Source organism: Maniola jurtina, chromosome 13 (genome assembly GCF_905333055.1).
Source record: "Maniola jurtina chromosome 13, ilManJurt1.1, whole genome shotgun sequence".
Taxonomy (NCBI): Eukaryota; Metazoa; Arthropoda; class Insecta; order Lepidoptera; family Nymphalidae; genus Maniola; species Maniola jurtina.
In genome coordinates, this window is record NC_060041.1 from 5,231,689 (window position 1) to 5,253,000 (window position 21,312).

Below are 21,312 nucleotides of genomic sequence, written 5' to 3' on the forward strand. Positions count from 1 at the left end.
TGTGTGTGTGTGTGTCTGTATGTTTGTTACTCCTTCACGCAAAAACTACTGGATGGATTTGGCTGGGAATGGAGATAGATTATACTCTGAATTAACACATAGGCTACTTTTCATCCTGGAAAATCAAAGAGTTCCCGCGGGATTTCGAAAAACGTAAGCCCACGCGGACGAAGTCGCGGGCATCAGCTAGTGTACTATATTGTAGTAGTGTTTGTTCCAAGCTTATTTAAAGGGTAAACAAAACGCATATAACGTCTTGGAGAAACGTGTAACCGCTTTACCCGGGGTTTAAGGCGTACTTAATTGTGATTTCGCACTTGTATCAAGGTTTCATAATTATATAATTACTTATTTCGCCGTAAGGACATTCGATGCGCCGTGTGTGAGTATTATTAACTTTTAAAGATAGATTAATGTAAATTCATCTGTAGCTTTGCACGAGGATTTATACTTTATTATTGGGATTTAAGCAAAAACCGACAGTATCTAGATAATTGTAAGATTTATTTTACTGTGCACAAGCGAAGAATCTTTAAATTGTAGCATACCGATTCATGAATTCTAACATAAGCATTATTATTTCCACTTAATAGTATTGTAAATTGCCAGTAATGCCATAGAAACGGTCGTTTGCATAATTTTACTTCGCAGTGATGTGCAAAGGTTATTTTAACTAACCTTTGTTTTCTATAGACTTAATTATTGCAAAATTGCAAGGCATCCTTATACTTACTTCTATTCTTTAGCCAAGCAACATTCTTGGCTAGCAAAAATGCAGCACCAGCTAGAACCTGCGGGGTGAATTACTAACTCAGTGATCACCACGAAATGAAAGTCATTAAACTCATTTGAAATTGGCTGGTTCAGTATTAACAATTTTTGGTGTGTCGTTAGAGTAAGGTTTCGAAAACCTAACAACAAACATACGTTAATCTGTCAAAATTGTATGGATAGGTACTAGGTATGTTTGCTCGTACGGTAACGCACATACCGTGTCCTCAAAACTAAGCAGTGTGGGATTTAACAACGAATCAACAAAACATTATTCGTTCCTAATTAAGTTTCACGGGAAAGGAAAAGGCTAAGGTTAGAAAGCCTGTCTCATTAGCCGCGGAGATTTCTACCTGAACCTTCACCTGTGAAAGTAATTCATTAAAACTAAATTTATCGCATACCTACTTTACATGACAAATATGAAAGGTTATTACTTATTATTTACTGTAGATCCTTATGTTAATTAAACAAAATTAAAATAAGAAAAAAATATTTTCTTATATTTTTTAATCGGGCGAACACAATGGTTAAAAAACCTGTCTTTTTCAATAAGATAAAAAGAATATTATTATATTAGTTAGGTGTTAGTTTCTTCGTAGGTAAATCTTTTTTTAATTATGGATGTAATTAGGTAGGTATTTGCTATTACTAATACAAACATTTTCATTTTTCAATACTAAAAATGCATGTGACTATAGTTTATTTTTCTTGAGTTTGCTTAAAAGACAAACAGATCGTTGAAGAAACGCGTAAGCGACGTGATTAAGTTTTTCACACCTATCATGATTTTAATATCAGTTCGCGGTAACATCGTATGAACCACGTATAGTGCGCCTATTACGCATTTCAGCAAGATGCTACTTGTTGACCTTTTCTTCAAAATAAGGAAAAACTAACTAAGTAGGTATATGGCTGCATCGATTGTATCAAAAAAATGTTGAGAGCTTCAACTTAAGTCGACGCCCTTTACCTTTGTTCCCAAATACTTCCTCTATAGTCTATACGCACATTTCGGTACGTCTGATGCTGCTGATCTCACTCTCATTTTCAGCACTAAAAAATACGCATTTTGTGGTTCTTGCGCATACTGCAAGCCTTGCAAAAGCCGTCATGATATTATAAAAGCAGCCAAACTCTTACAAAGCTACGACGTGCCTTGAAATAATGAGACTTGATAGACATAATAAGCTTCATATTATAGCCTGAACAAAAGCCCGATGAAAATACAATATCTCATATTGATTGACTCGGAATGAATGTCCTCAAATGTATGGGAACGTCGTGAATAAGATTTTGAAGAGAAAGTGTGCTACGATAGTTATTCAGACATTTGCCTGGCAATTCTATTGTTGCTAGCGAATTAGTCATGTCTTTATAATTTGTTCGAGTTAATGATTTGCACTGGGAAACTGAAGATCGTGGGTCAGCCTGTATTCTTCAACTTAGGAGTGGCTTTTAAGTATTCCTATTATAGAGTAATATTGTCCTCTTCAAGAACATAGATACTCCAATATCATCTATAACTAATATTATAAAGAGAAAGATTTGTTTGTTTGTCTGTAATCGATAAACTCTGGTGCTTAAACTTAGAATAAATAAAAAATTCGTTATAGTTAGGCTCAGATTTCAACTTTCATCTAATATTATGTCCATTGTCCACCGAACTTTAACCCTAGTACTAAGTACTAAGCTCTGAAGGTTGCATTATCAAACGTACACCTGTGGCAACACTACTGGCATATCACGGCGAGGCACATCCGTGGGGTCGCACCATCGCAGCGCCAACTATTTGTGACAAGGTCTATCTTCATAAATAATGCCTAACCTTTTAACTATTCAACGCTAGATAACCGTGATACCCTTTTATAGAAATGGTGCAGAGTTTTTTACATAACTCTACTTCAATGCGATGGCGAATATTTTATGGTTTATATTGGTCGCAAAAATTTTAATGTAGGCATAATTTCAATTGTTTAGATCTACCGTCACTTACCTACCTATGCGAATCATTCGCGACATATTCCCCATGCAAATATCCAAAATCACGAATATAATATCTAGGTATGAAGCATAGCTCTTAACGACCGATTTGATTATAAATAGCCAATTATATCTTTTGGCATTAGATTTTTTTAAACTGTAAATGTATTCGTTATTTCTAAAGCTAAGACACTAGCAGAGAAGGTGAAAACTGTATATACAACCAGTTTAGAAACAAAATCCTCGCATAAGATCAATTTTACAGAATTCGTAGATTTAAATCTTGTGCACATACTCTTTTTGGAGATGGTTCCCAGATCTAAACATATTGTGTAGTACGTTATGTACATATCCTAAACAGAACATCCTAATGCACTTAAGATAAGTACCTTCTAGTGCAGTGTCTAGTAGCATTGACCTCGTGATGTGGTCAGGAAAGTTGTGATTGCTAACTGCTGAAATCCTGCCTTACAAGTTATAGAAGTTTCATAGCTTAAGATAAGCGAGTTATCAGACAATTTGTTTACTCGTTAGTCAGGTTTTCTCTGGGAACATGAAAATATTTTCTAAGTATGATAAAATCGTACTGGACGCTAAATCGCTTGGCGACACATCTTTTCCGGTAGAGTACAAACTTACTAGCTACGCTTGAAGCCACCATACCAAATCCTCATGGACCCCTAAGTTCAGACCCATTTATAAATTTTAAATTCCCGAATTGCCCGGCTCGAAATCAAAATTGATTTTATTTATTTTATCAATTATAGATAACTATTATAATTCAATAAATCTATCAATCAATTATAGCTAAACTATTATAGATATTTACATATTTACGGTTCGACTTGTCTGGTCGCTGAATCTTGGACGCCTCGTTTATCAAAGCACTCATGGCTCAACACGCGTAGCGAGGAAGTATAGGAATTAGGAAGTACAGAGACAACTACCTGGCAACATTTTTGCCACTGTGGTGTTTGTGTCGATTTGAAAACGAAGATTTTGAAAGAATAAACTATTGTCAAATGTCATGTAATTTAGTGTGTAGATACATAAAATAAATGCTCAATCTTTAACTTGTAGATAAGTTACTTAGCAACGTTGTTATTTGTAAAAAAAAAACCAAACCATTTTTGACGAATAACAACGTTGCTAAGTAACTTACCGACAGATAACAGATAGATTGATTTTAATTTCAGCCGTTAGTTGTACTTCACTAAGCGATTGCTCAGATGGCGAGAGTAGACATTATCGGCGTTATTTACGAGTATATTCAGAGATTATCTTGTACCCGCTTTCGTATCTTCAAAGAGACTTCATAACTTCTACTTTCTATTTATAAGCGGTTAGGATGCAGGTATGTGCAGCTTGCATGGCATACAGATAAAGCAAATAAGGGCATCTTAACACCATTTTAGTTTAAACCGTAAAAGCTCTCGTAGTTCTCGCACTAAGTATAAGCATTACCCGACTACAAACTGGAAGGTTATGTATTTAACAGTTAGCTGTCTTTGAGTCTATCTGTTCATCTGTTCCTTCATAATCGTCAGAGCTCCGCATTTTTACCGTCAAGCCAAATGCAATTTGATGAATATGATAAAAACTTAAAATTAAGATTAATTAAAATTAATTTGTTATTCAAATGAAAGCTCTCATTGTATAAGCACCTACATTCCGAAATTATAATTTATGTATGAAAAATATGAAATGTTCGGCTCTGGTGGTCTTCATAAAACTAAATAGGAGTTTTTGTAACAGATTTCTAAAGCCTAATGAGCTGACTTTAAAAAGTTTTTGAAAGGCTGTAGGCACCGAATACCAAGCCCATAGGTAAAAAAAACCTCCATAGGTAAGATAAGTAACTATGTATGTTGATGTTTGCACTATCCTTCAGCTAAGGACTCCGAAAAGCTTTTGGAACGATCTAAAAATAAAATCTTGCAAAAAATGTTATTTTAATTATTTTAAACATACGTTTAATTACATTTCCATAACTTTAATTAAGAACCACTACAATACGTTACCTAGATTGATAAAATCTGTAAGTGTGTTAGTATTATTTGTGCGATTTTAAAAACCAGTATTAATATATTAAAAACAGTCATAAAAATTCCGCGTTACTTTCACCTCTGTTTACAGTTCCGTAGAAAATAACTGGTCAAGTGCGTGATAGAGCACGCGTGTAGGGTTCCGTAGCCATGCTAACTAAAACGACTAAAACTAAATTACTAAAACTATCACGATCACTATTTAGTAGACGGTAAGTAGTTCTTTCCAGAAGTTGTCTAAGTAACCTCATAATCATTTTAAAGGCATAAACTAATTATTAGAATCAATTCTCTTTATGAGAAACTCAGTTCTCAGTTCTGCGTGCCTACGTAAAAAAAACTTGACTTCGACTTTTCATGTTCAGGACGTACACAGAATGAAACTTCTGAGACAGACGGACACTAAGTTGATTAGATAAATGTTCTCATAATAATTATTAGAGTGTCGGAACACTTAAAAAAAAGATTCCGACGAATTGAGAACCTCCACCTTTTTTCAAAGTCGGTTAAAAAAGTATTCTACGTCAAACATAAAACACGCTTGATGCTTGGACGCCAAAAAAGTTCTGCTTGAATGGAATCTTCGATCAAAGAATCGAGTGCTAACGAGCCATGAAGATAGCGTGAAGTGAAAATTAAAAAAGTTACATTATTGTCTTCGTCTTTTTATCACTGCAATAAAAAAGAAGTTGTCCGTTCATTGCGTCGCTCTGACTGTAGACAGCAAGACGCAATGAACGGACCCCAAATAAAGAGACCTACCTATTTATTAACCCCCGACCAAAAAAGAGGGGTGTTATAAGTTTGACGTATGTATCTGTGTATCTGTCTGTGGCATCGTAGCTCCTAAACTAATGAACCGATTTTATTTTAGTTTTTTTTTTGTTTGAAAGGTGGCTTGATCGAGACTGTTCTTAGCTATAATTCAAGAAAATCGGTTCAGCCGTTTGAAAGTTATCAGCTCTTTTCTAGTTATTACTGTAACCTTCACTTGTCGGGGGTGTTATAAATTTTTAATTTACACTTGTATACATATTCTCAGTTTAATTGTGACAAGTTTTTGCCCGCGATTACAGAAGAAGAATCATGCACTTTATTTTCACGAAATAAAAATTATACTAAATAGCTCCTACCTGTCTAATCAAAATCCTACCTGCATACGAGAGGTCAATCAAAATGATAAGTCGATAAAAAACGATTTATCTATGGGCGTTCGGATTTTGATAACAATATGTGCTGTAGGTACCACCTGTAAAGCAATTGTTATTAAAAAATCACACCAATTTTATTTATTTATATTTAGACCTAATGTATAAGTTGTATGTAGAAGATAATTGCAAGATATTATTTCTAAATCAAAAGCACATTAATGTTATACATTTGTACCTATTTGTATAGATTTAAAAGATGATTGCAAAATATTAATTTCGTTATAATAATTATTTTTATTATTATGTGCCAAGATCAAACTTGAAGCATTAATGTTTTTTATCGATGGCAAGTTTTGTGATGATCTCACTTGATGATGTAGATACCTAGTCCTAGATTAAACAGGATAAACAGGTAGAGGTATAGCAGGTACCTATATCAACCTGACCTCTTTATTAGAAGCTGTTGCCAATATTAGTAGTTAGCAACCAATCGGTACGATCAGTAGGTACAAAGGAGAGGAAATCTGCATGTCTGAAAATCAGCGTAGTGGACTATGGCCTAAACTCTTTTTATTCTGAGAGGAGACCCAATAATAAATTGAATCAAAGTAGTACATTTCTAGCTAGGACGTCATAATATGGCGGGCACAATTATCCTTTGTTAGTTTGGATACGTTTTTAACCCCCGACTCAAAAAAAAGGGGTGTTATAAGTTTGACGCGTGTATCTGTGTATCTGTGTATCTGACTGTAGACTGCTCCTAAACTAATGAACCGATTTTAATTTAGTTTTTTTGTTTAAAGGCGGCTTGATCGAGAGTGTTCTTAGCTATAATAATTCAAGAAAATCGGTTCAGCCGTTTGAAAGTTATCAGCTCTTTTCTAGTTATTTCTGTAACCTTCGCTTGTCAGGGGTGTTATAAATTTTTAATTTACACTTGTACCTGCTGTATTCACAAAAAATAAACATGAAACGCAAGTATTCAAAACAAATCAATAAAGCTAAAACTTGACCCAATTATTGTCATGAAACATTGCCTGGAGGTCAGAACTGATATAAAACATGACCCAATCAAGCGAAACTTAACCTTAGTCCAGCTCATGGCATCAATTACATGTTTATAACATTCAACAACGTTAAAGTAACATTAATTTAGTAAACCAATTAAGTATAATTATTATGTTTAAATATAATATTATGGGAATTGAATATTTTAATGGATTAAAAATTTTCAACCTTGGAATACACTTGGTCGGTGATTATATTATGATAAGAACAGGTAGAAAAAATGTGGGACGATTCAATAAAAGGCATTCTAAATTTTTCGACAACAACTTGAAAAATCGGTTAGATACCAGTCGGACTCGCATACAAAGGGTTCCGTACTATCGTACAAGAATAACATTTTTTTTTTAATTTTCATAGCGGCTATTTTGAAACTTTTATTATTTGTTATAGGGGCAATTAATATAGACATAACATACACATTCTATGAAAATTTCAACTCTCTACCTGATACGGTTCACGAGATACAGCCCGGGGACAGACGGACGGTTAAGGATGAACAGCGTAGGTTTAGAAATAGGGTCCCGTTGGCACACTTCGGGTATAGAACTCTAAAAACGGGACGAATGCAATTTGAAAGCGCGTGGGGAGGATTCCATACGATGAATTTATAAGTTTATACGCACAACGTTAATAGATTACACTTAACATTTTAATAGATTTTTAAATAGTTTTAAATATATCCATATCAATCAATAAGTAAAGAAACTATTTACGATATTTTTTCAATTCTAGGCTCAGTACTTTCGAATATAAGGAGGAAGGGGAGTGGCCATTTGAAAATTATAAAAAATACACTTGAGACCCTCACAATAAGCCCTTTTATGTGATGTACGAATGATCGTATAAGAATTCCGAATTGTCATTATCGTACGGAACCCTAAAAATCTAAATATCGGTAGATGCGTGTGATGACTGGTATGAAACCTAATTACCATTAGTTAGGGTTCCGTGGCCGAAGGATGCCAGCGGGACCCTTTTATTAAAACTCCGCTGTCCGTCCGTCCGTCCATCCGCCCATACGTCCGTCCGTCCGTTCATTCAAGACATTAATTTCCAGGTCAAGTTAATTTCTTATTTTACTGCGAATACTCAAGTCGATACTATATTATTTTAACATTTTTAACACCCGAAAAATAAGCACGCGTTGAACTCTTTTGTAGGGCTCTAATGATATGTTTTCTTTTACTGTCCAAAGTTTGAAATATGAAACATCCAACTGTGTTGTTGGATACCAGTTTACCGAGGAAGCGTTTAATTTGCAGACTATTCAAAGGCTTTGCCACATTAGGAAGAATAATTTCAACTTACTTTATATTATATAGGTAGAGAGTTGAAATTTTCTCAGAATGTACATCTATTGCCGCTATAACAATAAATACGGTCTAATGAAAATTTCAAAATGGCGCAATAAATTTTAAAAAAAATAATTATTACTATTTCCTGTACCTACGATGGTACGGAATCCTTCGTGTGCAAGTCCGACTCGCTTTTTCGCTCGCTCGAAAGATTTTATTTATGTTTTTATATCGATATTGTACATATAATTAAATAAATATTCATATTGACCTTGATTCATATAATTAAATGTCTAGTAACATTCCTCGTGCGTCAGACATTAAAAACAGGATCAGTGTTGTAGGTACAGGTCACGAGCACATAATAATATTTTTTATTAGGTTACTAATTAATTAATTCCTATCTATAGGTATTATAGTCAATGAAATTGGATATCGTTATTTTAGAACGACTTTAAAATCCCTTGTAGAATATTATTGTGTTTTATTAAACTACGCTAGATGCTGCCCGCGACTTCGTCCGACAATATAATAAATACTTTGCGAAACTATCAATATTGTACAATCGAAAAATCTGAAATTAATTCGGTCATTAAAAGGTGATGAATATTTTACAGGAAAAATAAAACCAACGCTTCAACTATCATAGTTTCTCTGATATAAACAATAAACCTTTTAAAACAAAGTTGATTTTGCGGTTCGTTAACAAAAGTGATTCTAACCGTCTACTTATTCCGTAGTACCTACCTACTGAACCCTCGGTGCACGAGTTCGACTTGCACTTGACCGGTTTTAATCAATTAACGCATCATAATTTCAATTAAAAGCCTTATTAATTACGCATCGTATGCACAATGTCCGGGTTCACAATAAAATGCTGACCTTATCAAGGGGCCTCTCTTACTGAGCGAGCCCGAAGCCACATCTTGTGAATGTGAAGACGACATTGAATTTTAAAATGTCAGCATTCCAACGCTAGGTCTGCTTTTGTGCTTAGTATTTACCAACACGTTATATTCAACCCGCCCTGACTTCACACGGATAGTTTATTACAATTATGATTTTGTTTAGGAGCTACGATGCCACAGACAGATATACAGATACACACGTCAAACTTATAACACCCCTTTTTTGGGTCGAGGGTTAGTAAAATATAGCTTAATTCAGGAAGAATGTAGCTTACTACTGGTGAAAGAATTTTCCAAATCGGTTCAATAGTTCCAGAGATTGCTTCCTACGAACAAACTTACAAACTTTATCTCTTTATAATATTAGTATAGATTAATATGCATGATATTACATATAGTTACATATGAATGACTTTTTTAGGTTAATAATAATAGAGTGGTGATAGAACGTCGGCCTCTTATTCGGGGATAATAGCTTTAATCCCGGATACACACACCTCTAACTTTTCAGAGCTTTCTCAGAACTATGTGTGTGTGCATTTTAAGCAATTAAGTATGACTTGCTTTAACTACTCAACTCTAGAACTATAAACTTCTCATTACCGCGTAAAATGATTTGGCAAATACCTTATTACTCTTAAGTAAGGTGTAAATCGTAATAATTATGGTAGGCCGGTATAATGACCATTATTTAATAACCAGTTCTTCAAATAAACGTTTGTTTAACTATGTACATTATGTCTGGACTGTGGGTGCTTTAAAATTATGCACTACATTCATTTTAAATAATATCCACTTTGCTGGTAAATTATTTGCAATCACGGTAATTCTGGGTTCTGTTCAGGCAAATAGTTTTAACTTAATATCATAATGAGATTGTTCGTTAACTTAAACATAGGTAGATATTTAATGCCTATTACTTATTTAACAAGCGTAAATTAAAAATTTATAACGCCCCCGACAAGTGAAGGTTACAGTAACTAGAAAAGAGTTGATAACTTTCAAACGGCTGAACCGATTTTCTTGGATTATAACTAAGAACAATCTAAATCAAGCCACCTTTCAAACAAAAAAAACTAAATTAAAATCGGTTCATTTGTTTAGGAGCTACGATGCCACAGATAGATACACAGATACACCCGTCAAACTTATAAGACCCCTCTTTTTGGGTCGGGGGTTAATGAAATAAATGTACAAAAACTCACGCGTGCCTACTAGGTAGGTGTATTCCAACACCTGCCTTTTTGTCAGTAATTGGTACCAATTGGAGTTAAAATTACTGACTCTACCTACAATATTATGTTTATTAGGTAGGTAGGTACATTTTTAAATACTTATTTTTTTAGAAGCCTACATCAAATAGAAGAAAAAATTAAATACTTACTTGAATTACTGGATTTTTTTTACCTATGTAAGTATATTTACAGAACACCATCATTTTATTCTGCGTACTATGAAAATGAAGACTCGAAGGTCAATTAAACCAACCATAAAAAATATTAAACTCGTTATTAATTTTTTATGTTCGTTTAATATTTTTTATGGTTGGTTTAATTTTATTTAATTTGAGTATTTAGTAGCTACCTAACATAATCCTGATAAGTGATTATCATATTTATGTAAGTAAGTGTAAGTAGGTATGTAATTTCTAGTAGGACACACCTATCGCATTTGATAAATATGCCATTGTGGCATAAGAACTTCAGAACTTGTTTCCAAAAGTAGATCAACGACATTATATCACCATAACAAAGATAAATAATAGAGAGGTAGTGGATATGGTTACAAAATATAGTATGTAGGTAAGTTGTAATTCATTTCATATTAATGTTTAAAGCTCCGCCCATTCAAACATACAACATGAAAGTATGTTGCTATCGTCTTGCATAATATCCGTTATATATTATCTTTATTTGACTTAATAGGTATATTACCATATACCTATTAAGTCAAATAAAGATAATATTGGTAGATTCTATAAAGTATAAAAACCATTGAAGAAAATAAGTAGGTATAGAAGTGCTATTTCAAAATAATCGAATTCTTTGAAGTACTCGTAGGTAGAAATAGCGTTTAAACTATCGTAAGTGATTTCCATTAAGTATAAGTATAGGTTATTCCGGCTACTCACGTATTTAGTAGACGTAAGCCCGACTAGTTTCGAACTCATCCTGGGCCCCTTTTCACAGGGATTCAAGCTCGCTACGCGTCTACGAATATTTTGCCATAAGACTACAGAGAAAACTAAAACGACAAAACCTTGTCAATTTTCGACTTCAGCTTTAAGTTACAAAACTACCGTGTTCATCTACTGTAATTCGTTTTGCATTAGAGTCCATTCTATCGACAGCTGCAACCGTTGTCGGTAATATTTAAATGATGACACAGCTCTACACTTAAGCCTGATACACACACAACGCGCGATGGCAGTTCAACTGCACCGAGACCAACTTCTAGTATTTATTTACCTAATCTTAATAGAAAAGATAAGTGACTGACTGACTGCCTGATCTATCAACACACATCTCAAACTACTGGACAAATCGAGCTAAATTTGGCATGCAGATAACAGATAGACGTAGACGTCGCCTAAGAAAGGATTTTTGGAAAATCAATCCTATAAAACGAACGAAGCGGCGGGCATAAGCTAGTTGTTATAAAAGTTAAGTTACTGTATAATGTTTGTTCTACTAGGTAATACTAGGCGAGAAGGAGATGAGCGCGCACCGCGCTGTATTGCTACTTGTGCGCGTGATAAGCGTGCTTCATAGCTGTTATTTGTAATATAATATCGTACCGACGTACGCGCGCGTTTAATGTGCCCCTACAATTATTTTCGTCGCATGTTCTGGATTTAGTTGTTACCTATTATCATGCCAATACAATTGTGAGCAAAACTATAAGTTAGCTAAATTGACAGGAGACTACTGTTGTGTATACCATATACGTAAAAGCCAATCTATTTGAATAACAGAATCAGCCTGTGATTTATATTCAATGTTTGAAATGTCTTGCCTATATGATAAGTTATCTTTGTAGCTACTAAAATACAAATCAATTATTATTTCCATATAATTAGTGGGTAATTATTATCTTCTCTATCACATCACTTGTCTAAATTTTTAAAACAAAGTGGCAATCTGCCTTTAGCTGTGTACCTACTCACATTTAACTTCTAAACTTCTACTTCTTTTTCATCATCAGTTTGATTATATTATTAATTTATCTCCGAGTTAAAACCGCCTTAATTGTATAAAATAGAGATAAACTATTTTAATTTTATTTAAAACTGGAATTTCACCTTGGATATTTTTATAAGCATGACACGACGTAGACAAAATATATCGTCAGAAGTCAGTACCCAAATACTTACCTAGAAATACCAATGTTTTTCTACCAACAAGTTAGCAACGCTGTTCGAGTGACACGTTTTAATAAAACCGTTACGATTCGCAACGCAGTACCGGATTAGGAGAAGTAACGCAGGTTGCTCGGTCGGTGTTACGGCGAGGCCCTTAAACGGGAGTAATAACCTAAATTGCTATACTGTTATACCAATGAATTAACGCCATCGAGTAATAGATTAGTATCGATAAATCGATAAAATGTACTTATCGGTTTGCACATTTACGAGTTGCTGCGTTGGCTATGAAATGACTAATAAACATTTTCCAATCGAAGCCTCACAAAAGCTCAACAGATTTTATGAACTTAACTGTATTTAAATGGTAAGATTTATAAAGTGAATAGGAATTACCTTTTTATATGTTTTGTGTATCTAAATAGATATAAACCCAGCCTAAAGACACAAACAGTTGACTAACGGAGAGGTATAGAGAAAGGGAAAATTGTAAAATCAACTTAAAAATATTTATCTTGTCAACAGATGTGACTCAGACAACACCGCGGAGATGCTGTACACGCATCTGCAAGCGCTGATCGATCGCCCAGAAAACCAGAAGAAGTTCGCCGACATAGAGCGAAAACTGCAGATGAGAGGAGCTCTCCCATCCAAGAAACCCCCAGATTCCTCCCTAGGGAGTGAAGTATCCCGAGAATCTGACTCAGGAAGCAATGAGGACAGAAATGTTGCCAATCTTTACGATAGCTTGGCTGCAGAGTTGAAACAAAAGTTGTCTACAGGTAAAAAGGGTCTAGGTCAGTCAATTTTTCTCAATTTTACGTAAGTTTCGTGCTTTGGTCATGCAATATTCCGCACGGGTTTCATGTATGCACTGGTATGTATTCTAAGTACAGTGGTATGTATTGTATTTATTATGCTTTGTAAGTTGTAGATTGACGATTATACCTATTAATAATTGTAGTTAATTAATGTAGTAACAGCGAAAATAGTGAAAATGCTTATTTTGGTAGATATATTTCGTATAAAATTCTATTTTATTTATCAAATACATATTTTATACTAGCAGTTCACCACTTCGTCTGCCTGGAATTTCTGTTTACTTGTGCGACTAATCTCCTTTAATTTCATCAACAATGGTTTAGCGGTTAAGGCATGAAAAATTGGCAAAAAGGACTAGTTTTTTAAACCGTAGTCTTATTAACATGAACATTCGTGAGCCCCACATGTTTTTTTTATGTTAGGGTGTTCATAAAGACAACCTGCAAATTGACATAGCTAGGCCCACAGCTGTACGTTGATATGATCAGTCCTTTATTTATATTTAAAAATGTTGTTAATATATATTTTGTGTATTATGTTATACAAATATGCTTAGCGGCTGTTCAGCTAAAATATATAAGGTATCTTAAATTGACCTGTACACAAACTGCCTATTGCATATACCCAAAAACTTCCAGGCAAAAGTCCAATCCTTCTACCACCGCGCGACTATGACACTGTGCACCGCCAGAAGGGAAACCTGAGCAACATAGACACCAGACGCTGCCTCAACCAGAACATCGTAGGAATCAACGCGCGACGCAAGCTGGAGTCTTCAGGAGGAAGCTCTGGTATTGGAAGCGATCTAGCGCCGTCACCAGAACGGAACGAATACCCAAGACATGATAATCATAGTACAAGTGGTAAGGAAGATATTACGTTTCTTTATTTATCAGTTACACGATTAAGGTTCGCCATGTTTGAAGCATACTTGAAGGTGCCATTGACACCTTTTACCTACTTTCAGTAGTGCCACAAGTAGTACGCTATTTCAATGTAAGAAACGCAGATTAGTTAACGTAAGGAAATCTTTTAGTCTCAAACGTTGTGCTATCTTTGTCATTAAGCGTAAAAGTAAAAAGTGATTGCGATCATCACATTGTACTTACCTACTTACCTGTCAAACTTCAATGCTAAGCCCTAGCAATGTTTAAGTCTGCACAATTGCAATTTGCAACATTCTTTAGTGTATAAAGCTAAAGCGGGACAGGTTTTCAAGGTCTACAAACAAAATAATATTATACATAGTAATATAAACAATTTAATAGAGATGAGATCACTAATTGCATCTAAAATGTTTATTTATGCTAAAATTCACGGATATGATGCGTTGAGAGCTATACGCTAATATGTCTCTATGGCTATATGGTTTAATCACGAGCTATGACCTATGTTAAGCTAGAAACTTAGAATAGGTTGGTACATTAAACCTAAGCTCAATAAATGAAGACTTTTCTCATGATCATGGACCATCTATGGCTCTTTACGAGTATATGACTTTTATAGTTACCTATTTATTTTTATATTTAGTTCTCTAATTTTTTTTTATGAGTAGAGCAAGGAACTGTCTTAACAAAATTAATACATTGAGACGCGGTTTACATGATTCAAGGCTTGGGCAAACACATCGCGCGTAGACAGCGCGGCGCGACTGCTGCGTCTCCAAAGCGGTACCTCGATTTTTTAAATTTAGATACAAGTAAGCCCTCGATTACAATCTCAATTAGTTGTAGGTACAGTCTAAAATAAAAGCGGGCTATCCTGAAAAGGTTGTAAACTGCCACACCCTTTTCAGGATAGCGTACTTAAGACACTGTTAAAACGAGACAGCGTTATATCGCTGGCATAAATCTGTCTCGTTTTAACTGAAATTAAGTCTGAGCAAAGTCAAAGTGCACTCTATAGATTTCAACCTTAGTGTGACGTCCTAGCGTGTAGCTTGCGTTACGCTTTGTATCTGTATAAGCCTTTACACTACAATCTCTCGCTCTCAAATGGTTCAAGAACGCGGGCTCACCTTCGCGCCGAATGGTTGCACTTTGCAACTTTATGTGCCCACTTGCTGACAGATCGACATATGGCTGGTACTGACGTCATTTGCAGTACATTCCTGCCATTTATCTCGTTCAAAAAACGAAAAATCCTAAAGTTTAAGGTAAGTAGGTAGGTCTGTTAAAGGGCATTAGGTTGATTGAATACTAAATTAGGTACATCGATGATTAGGTATAATGAAGGTAATGCCGTTTATTAATATTATTAAGTATAAACTGAAAAAATATATTTTCTTATCGCATTTGTCTATAGAATATTTCTTACAACTGAACGTAAAGTGCTACTCTACGAAGATTTTGTTTCCTACTGTAACATAGAGGTGTTATAATTCGGTTGAATTATGTTTAAATGTCCCTGTATTAACTCCTCATTTAAAACTGAATCTTCGTTTACTTAATATAAAAATGAAATTAGTGTAATTTCCACCCAATCTTTCTTTTGAAAGGTACTAACTAAACAAGTGTAAATTAAAAATTTTCAACACCCCCGACAAATCATTTTCAAATAAATAATTATGTATATCTAGGCAACGTCCATCTTGACAACTTGACATTTGTCAATTGACACTTGAATATTATGAATCTAAGGGTTATCTAACCTTCTTTTCTACAAGAAAACTAGAAAATAGCTGATAACTTTTAAACGGCTGAACCAATTTTTTTGGATTATAGCTAAGAACACTCTCGATCAAGCCACCTTTCAAACAAAAAAAACTAAATTAAAATCGGTTCAGTCGTTTAGGCGCTACGATGCCACAGACAGATATACAGATACACAGATACACAGATACACAGATATACAGATACACAGATACACAGATACACACGTCAAACTTATAACACCCCTCTTTTTGGGTCGAGGGTTAAAAATAGTTTAATGCGTCTATGCTTCAGGTTGCCTCACTAGAGGAAACCACTAGGTAACTATCTACTAAAATTGTTCATTGACCGATACCATCTGTAATAATTTGACTGTGAATAAGCAAGATGGTTTTGGCGAGACAAAAACCTATTGTTTCACAAACCATTGCGCACGACCTTACATGGAATTACGGTTTTTGCTATGAATAATATGGTTGTTCAACTAGCAACGTCTACCAATTTTCATTGATTAAGCACTTGTTTATTACTAGACGATGCCCGCGACTTCGTCCGCGTGGATGATGTCGCGGTTTTTTAAAAATCCCATGGGATCTCTGTTAAACGGATGGGCTTTTAAGAATCCCGTCGGAACTCTATGATTTTTCGGGATAAAATGTCCGTCCTCAGGATGTAAACTAACTGCTGTACCAAATTTCATCAAAATCGGTTAAACTGTTGGGCCGTGAAAAGCTAGCAGTCAGACTGACAGACAGACACACTTTCGGATTTATAATAGTGATATTAATATGAAATTATGGATTTTTAACATCATTTTCATGAATTATCGTTATTTCACACAAACCTGAGGACCTTTTGTCTTAATTTTTTTTTTGTTAAATTTCTTCTTTGAATAATATAAACAATCTAAGTAGGACTTAATTTGATTGGTTTGGATTGATAAGTCTAAAAATAGTGCTTTCTTTTTCACGATGTTTCCTGCAGAAATATTATATTATAGCATTAACGCAGCGTAAAATGCTATAAATAGGTACATAAACAGTGAGACGATACAAGTTACAATTTAACGATCGCAAGGCTAAGGTAATAAATGATAATAATTATTATACATACTGATACATGACTGATCCTAGTTAATTTGAGGCAAAATAATTAAATTAGTTAGTTCTGCCAATTTCTTCAGATCGGTACCTATACTTAATCCCTCCCGCCCGCACAGTCTTGGCATTTCCGTCACTTACTCTATGAAGTAACGTCTCTCACTTCATAGAGTAACTTACAGTTGAATCAGCACCAATTTACCACCACGTAACGCTTCGCAGAATATTTGTCTTTACAAGCTGCCCTAGCTTTGATCAAAATTAGGACGCTAGAATATACCTACCACCTGACCTAAATTTTACACGGACGAAACTGAAGTCTAAAGCATTTATGTCATGCTACCGTGGTAAAGTCGGCGACAGTGAAAACAAAAATAAAAGTGAAAACAGCCTAAAAGGCTAATTACTTTCCCACTTGTTTTAAAATAAAGAAACTGGTTCAACGGAACAAATAAACATAAACGAAACTCGCTGCGAAACCCAAATCTCAGACCTTTCGCGTATTTAGTGTGATGGCAGGCGATAAAATCGTAATGGCAGCACGTGGGAGTATGACAGGTTCTTTTCTGTGCTAGAAAGTGGTTTAACTTAGTTTACACAGCAGACCTGAGACTCAATCTGTTCAAAATTCAAAGTTATCACCTCGATGCATAACTTCCACAGTGTTTCTAATTGTTTATAGAATATTGTCATTCTTCATTTATCACTTTATTGATTAATTTTGGTAGCAGATCATCAACTTAAGGATTTACCTACAAGATATGCAAAAATTTTGTCATTTCCAACTTCTAGTTAAAATTCCTCCTCAAAATCTACAGACTGTCCTAACTAGTTTCTGCGCTCGCTTAACAAACGAGTTTAGTCATAAATCAATGAATGGTGTGTTCAATGTGTTTTAGAAAAGAGATAATGTTCCGTTATAATATGTAAAAGTGAATTTGACAATAGATCGGATTTAGTTTTCAATAAGTCATGAATAAATTATCGAACTTATAAAGTAGGCAATTGGGTCAAAAAAGATATTTGTAAGAATTTATTGTACTTAATGTATGCTTTTCTCTTTTCAGAGGAAGACTGGGCCGAAAGCACCGCTTACTTGATGCACGAAGCCTTCGACGCGTCACCGCCACGTCGCGCTCCGTCCCCCCGCCGCCTGTCACCCCCGCGCCGCACCTCACCCCCTCGCCGTACGTCACCCCCTCGCCGCACCCTCTCGCCCCGCAACTTCGATAGGACTCCCTACAACGATGACTACAATGACCAGTACCGAGACCAACTTGCACCATTCCGTGAAGCCACCTTTGAACGGCGCTTCCGTCACGAATCCCTGGAGCGTCCGAAGGATAAGTTTGTAAGCTCTGTGGATAAAACTGATAAGTTCGATGATGATACCCCGAGCTATAGGCGAAGATACGTGGCTGAAACAAAACCATCGAATCGAAGCATAGACCGGGTCGAAGACCGAAGGTACGGTAAGCTCCAGAGAGGAGCCAGTGAAGGCAGTCTTAAGATCGCCGACACTTCGCCTAAAGAACGATTTAACGTTGCCAAGGAAAAGTTTATGAACTTAGAACGGGAGCGATTCAACCGGGAACTTGAGGCTCACATGGCCATCAGAAGAAGTATGCTGGAAAGAAACAGTCGTTCGACTTCTTCCCCGGAGGAGGAAAGAAGAGATGAGCGTCCTGAACGTCAAAGAGAATTGGGCTCTCGTCGAGAAACTGACCGTTCTCATAGGGACCTGGAACGTTCTCACAGGGACCCAGACCGACGCAAAGAAGATAGAATACGCGATATAGGCGCTCCAGATTTAGGGCACCGGGAAATAGAAAGACTTCCAAGAGTAGGTCGAAAGCGCGAAGATTTAAAGAGATACGAATACGGCACAGAAGAATACCTGAACAGAGTTGAGCCAAAGGCGCATAGGGAGGAGTTCGATCGCTACAGAGAGAGAAGAGAGCTAGATCGTCGCATTGAAGAAGATGAAATTATTGAGCCAGTAATAGACGATAGGAGAAGGAACTGGAACGATAGACAAAAGGCATTCAGCCGTTCTCGTTTGTTAGATGAACAACGGCAGTCATACGTTGAGGGCGATAGGGATAGGTATTTCGAAAGGGATTATAGAGATTTCAGTGACCTGGCCGAAAGGCAACCGGCGAAATTCCGGCACAGTTACGCCGAACCGATACCTAGGGGTCGCCTTGGTACTGTAAGGCCTTATTAAAATGCCATAGTAGATTTTTAGATTCTTCACCTGTTTAGACTACGGACTCATAAATTATAATGCCTTTGGTTTGTTTAATCATTACTATTACCTATCATTGGGTATCTTGCAGTATCTTGTGTCCACTCTTTTTTTCATTTGGAAATGAACTTTCAACCTGATCGATCTATACACAGAAAACGAGTAAGTAAATGAATTACGCGGTTGTAGCTTGTAATATATTTTGTGAGTTCGAAACTGACGATGATTACTAGTTGTAGTCAAAAATCGTTGCCTATTGGTATAAATATACTTACTAACATAATATTTCGTTGTCCTTTTTTGTATATATCGCAATGTACCTATTATAAACCAACGAAACTGTTATAGAAAAGATTACGGATTTTATTAAGAGACAATATAAATGTAAATAACAAAACTACAATAAACAAACAAAGTTAAGTAAGTACCTTATCATTTTAGTTTTATCTAAGTATATCATGTTTCAGTATACAATATACAGAAAACTATGATGTGTTCTTAGTAAGTATATAACATAGATTCTTAACTAGTCGTATTTAGAATCTGTGAAAGAATATTAATTTGCAACATAAACATTACGTAAAGCTATCTAGGTTTCCTTGAAAGACTTTGTTCTGTTTTAGTGAAACATGTTACTTTCAAGTTGGTATAGTAAATAAAAGTTGTACGAATTATAAAGATCTTATATAATTTAAATGCTAAGATCGTTGCGTTTTCTCTTCATATAAAATTCTTTGAATTGGTAATAGATAGAAATGTAATGCAATTTATAAACATAGAATCACGCCATATGAACAACAATGTACTCTATTCCATGTGATTGTAAAAGAGACGTGAGACTTATAAGAGAAAAACATTTACGATTAGATATATTATAATATACTTAGATAAATACTCACTAAGCGTCACAGAAATATATTTGTAAATATAAATTATATAGCATTTTCTTACGTGTAACCATCATAACATAGTAACTATATAAAAATTATAGTATAGAATTTATATTTTTAATAGGTATCAACCCATTTCAGAAAATCTTATATTATTTTACTTGGGTCGCTATTACGCTCATAAAGGTTTATTTGCCAACTTAGTTTATATTTTATTTGAAAATCTAAATTTTAATGTCGGCGCAAATAACTTTTTTAAAAAGCGTGAAACTATTCTTTTCTCGTCTTCTTTTAAGATGTCAGGTTAAAAAGAAAAACTCTAGTGTTCAAGTGAAATGAATCCAAGTAGGTATTGGACGCCTAGTCCAAATCCAAAAACTATTTCAATCTGTGTCTTGGAGAACATTAAATGTATCGTGGCGCACGGCAGTGCGCCTAGGCCAAGTTCCGTAAAAATTTTACAGGATACTCCTAAAAGTATGGTTGATTAAAACAATATATATAACGCAATTTTTTTGCAATAATTATACCTAATAGCAGCCCATAAATTGACTGAGTCTATTGGTTTCTACCACAAAGGTGGAAACAAATTATCTGACGCGGCTGATTGCCGCAAGTTATAGGTATCTGGATAATTAAATTAAATACCTAATGAATAAATAAATAATCTTTTATTTCAGACTAAATTGCGTATAATAATAATTATTGATAGATATCTCGCAAGCCGCGTTCCAAACAACTGCACACGGCCTATCTGTCGCGGCTGTCAACCGCGGCTTATGAACACATCCCATAGTTTATTTCCGCCTTTATGACTCTGAAAATGTTTAATAAGCATACATTATTGTCATCGCCGTGCAAAAATCGCAAGTTTCGTATAAAATTAAAAAAGGTGTGTCTACCTAATAAATGTTAAACTAATTAATATGTTGTCCGCCAGTGACTAGTAAAAGTACCTCAACTCCGTCCCGTAGCGTTTTGACAATGTATCTGTGAAATGTTAATAAATGTTTATTAAT

At 35.1% G+C, this 21,312-nt stretch overlaps 1 protein-coding gene across 6 annotated transcripts in view; it reads left to right on the plus strand.

The window, feature by feature from the left end:
* Window positions 1-21,312, plus strand: part of LOC123870882 (zinc finger CCCH domain-containing protein 13) — a 76,034-nt gene extending 54,722 nt beyond the window's left edge. For 5 of the 6 annotated variants that reach the window (XM_045914363.1, XM_045914362.1, XM_045914365.1 and 2 more), the window contains 3 exons: window positions 13,108-13,379; window positions 14,043-14,267; window positions 18,223-21,312. In XM_045914363.1, the coding sequence (XP_045770319.1) occupies window positions 13,108-13,379; window positions 14,043-14,267; window positions 18,223-19,382 (1,657 nt within the window). In that variant the 3' untranslated portion in view covers window positions 19,383-21,312. The remainder of the gene's footprint in view (window positions 1-13,107; window positions 13,380-14,042; window positions 14,268-18,222) is intronic. The other variant, XM_045914368.1, reaches the window with a different exon arrangement.